General features: G+C 64.1%; 1 protein-coding gene across 1 annotated transcript in view; it reads left to right on the top strand.

Moving 5' to 3' along the window:
• Positions 1-956, top strand: part of CABIN1 (calcineurin binding protein 1) — a 33,223-nt gene that overhangs the window by 16,182 nt on the left and 16,085 nt on the right. The window contains exons 13-14 of the mRNA XM_010860073.1: positions 278-356; positions 778-950. Coding sequence (XP_010858375.1) covers positions 278-356; positions 778-950 — 252 coding nt within the window. The remainder of the gene's footprint in view (positions 1-277; positions 357-777; positions 951-956) is intronic.

Below are 956 nucleotides of genomic sequence, written 5' to 3'. Positions count from 1 at the left end.
CTGAAGGCCTGTGCTTGGCTGGTGGCAGGGCCACCTCTTGCATGGGATGGTCCCCAGGACCAGAGGCGGGTGGGTCTCACCGGTGTTCCTGAGTCCGTCCCAGGGAGGTCCGTTTGTCTGTCCTTAGATCCAGCAGCAGCCACTGGTTAGGACTCACCGAATGGATAGCCGGTAGAGAGCAGAGTGGCGTCCCCATCAGGGTCGAGTCTAGCTGAGGCTTCTTCTGTCCCCACCCTTGGCCCTGGGCCCCGTTGCTGACCCCGCGCCCGTACTGCAGGAGATGATGCTGATGTCCCTCTCCTGCATGGAGCTGCAGCTGGACCAGTGGCTGCTGACCAAGGGCCGGAGCTCTGCAGGTAGGCCCCTTCCGTGTTCCCTGGAGGTCCACTTTCTGGAGTGGGCAGGAGCCGGGGACCGAGTCACTCCTCCAGGAGCACATTTCCTAGGTCACTTCATCAGGCCAGGAAAGACCTGGGTCTCTGAGAAGTGGCTGGGCCCCACAGGAGCCACCCACCTGCTGGTGACTCGGGATGAGGGCCGTGGCATCTCCGTTTCCTCAGTTCATCACAGGACGCTTTGCGTGTCCCCAGATACGCCAGCTCAGTCTGCTTGGTGAGGGCCACGAGCCCCAGGGTTTCTGCATCCCTGTTGGGCCCGTTGGGCTCTGACGCCGGCCACTTGGGGCCATGGGGCTCCGCAGGCTCAGGGCCTCAGCGAGCAGGAGGGCATCTGGGCCCTGCTCACGAGGTTGACTCCTTCCGGCCTGACGGTTTTCAGTGTCTCCTCGGAACTGCCCCGCAGGCGTGCTGAATGGCAGGTTCGGCCCCGACTTCCCAGGGGCCCACTTCCTGGGGGACCTCCTGCAGCTGTCGTTTGCCTCGTCCCAGCGGGACCTGTTCGAGGACGGCTGGCTGGAGTTTGTGGTCCGCGTGTACTGGCTGAAGGCTCGGGTCCCG

The sequence above is a fragment of the Bison bison genome, unplaced genomic scaffold (assembly GCF_000754665.1).
Source record: "Bison bison bison isolate TAMUID 2011002044 unplaced genomic scaffold, Bison_UMD1.0 scf7180017856933, whole genome shotgun sequence".
Taxonomy (NCBI): domain Eukaryota; kingdom Metazoa; phylum Chordata; class Mammalia; order Artiodactyla; family Bovidae; genus Bison; species Bison bison.
The sequence above is the reverse complement of the archived record's forward strand: the minus strand, read 5'-3'. Positions and strand labels throughout refer to the sequence as shown.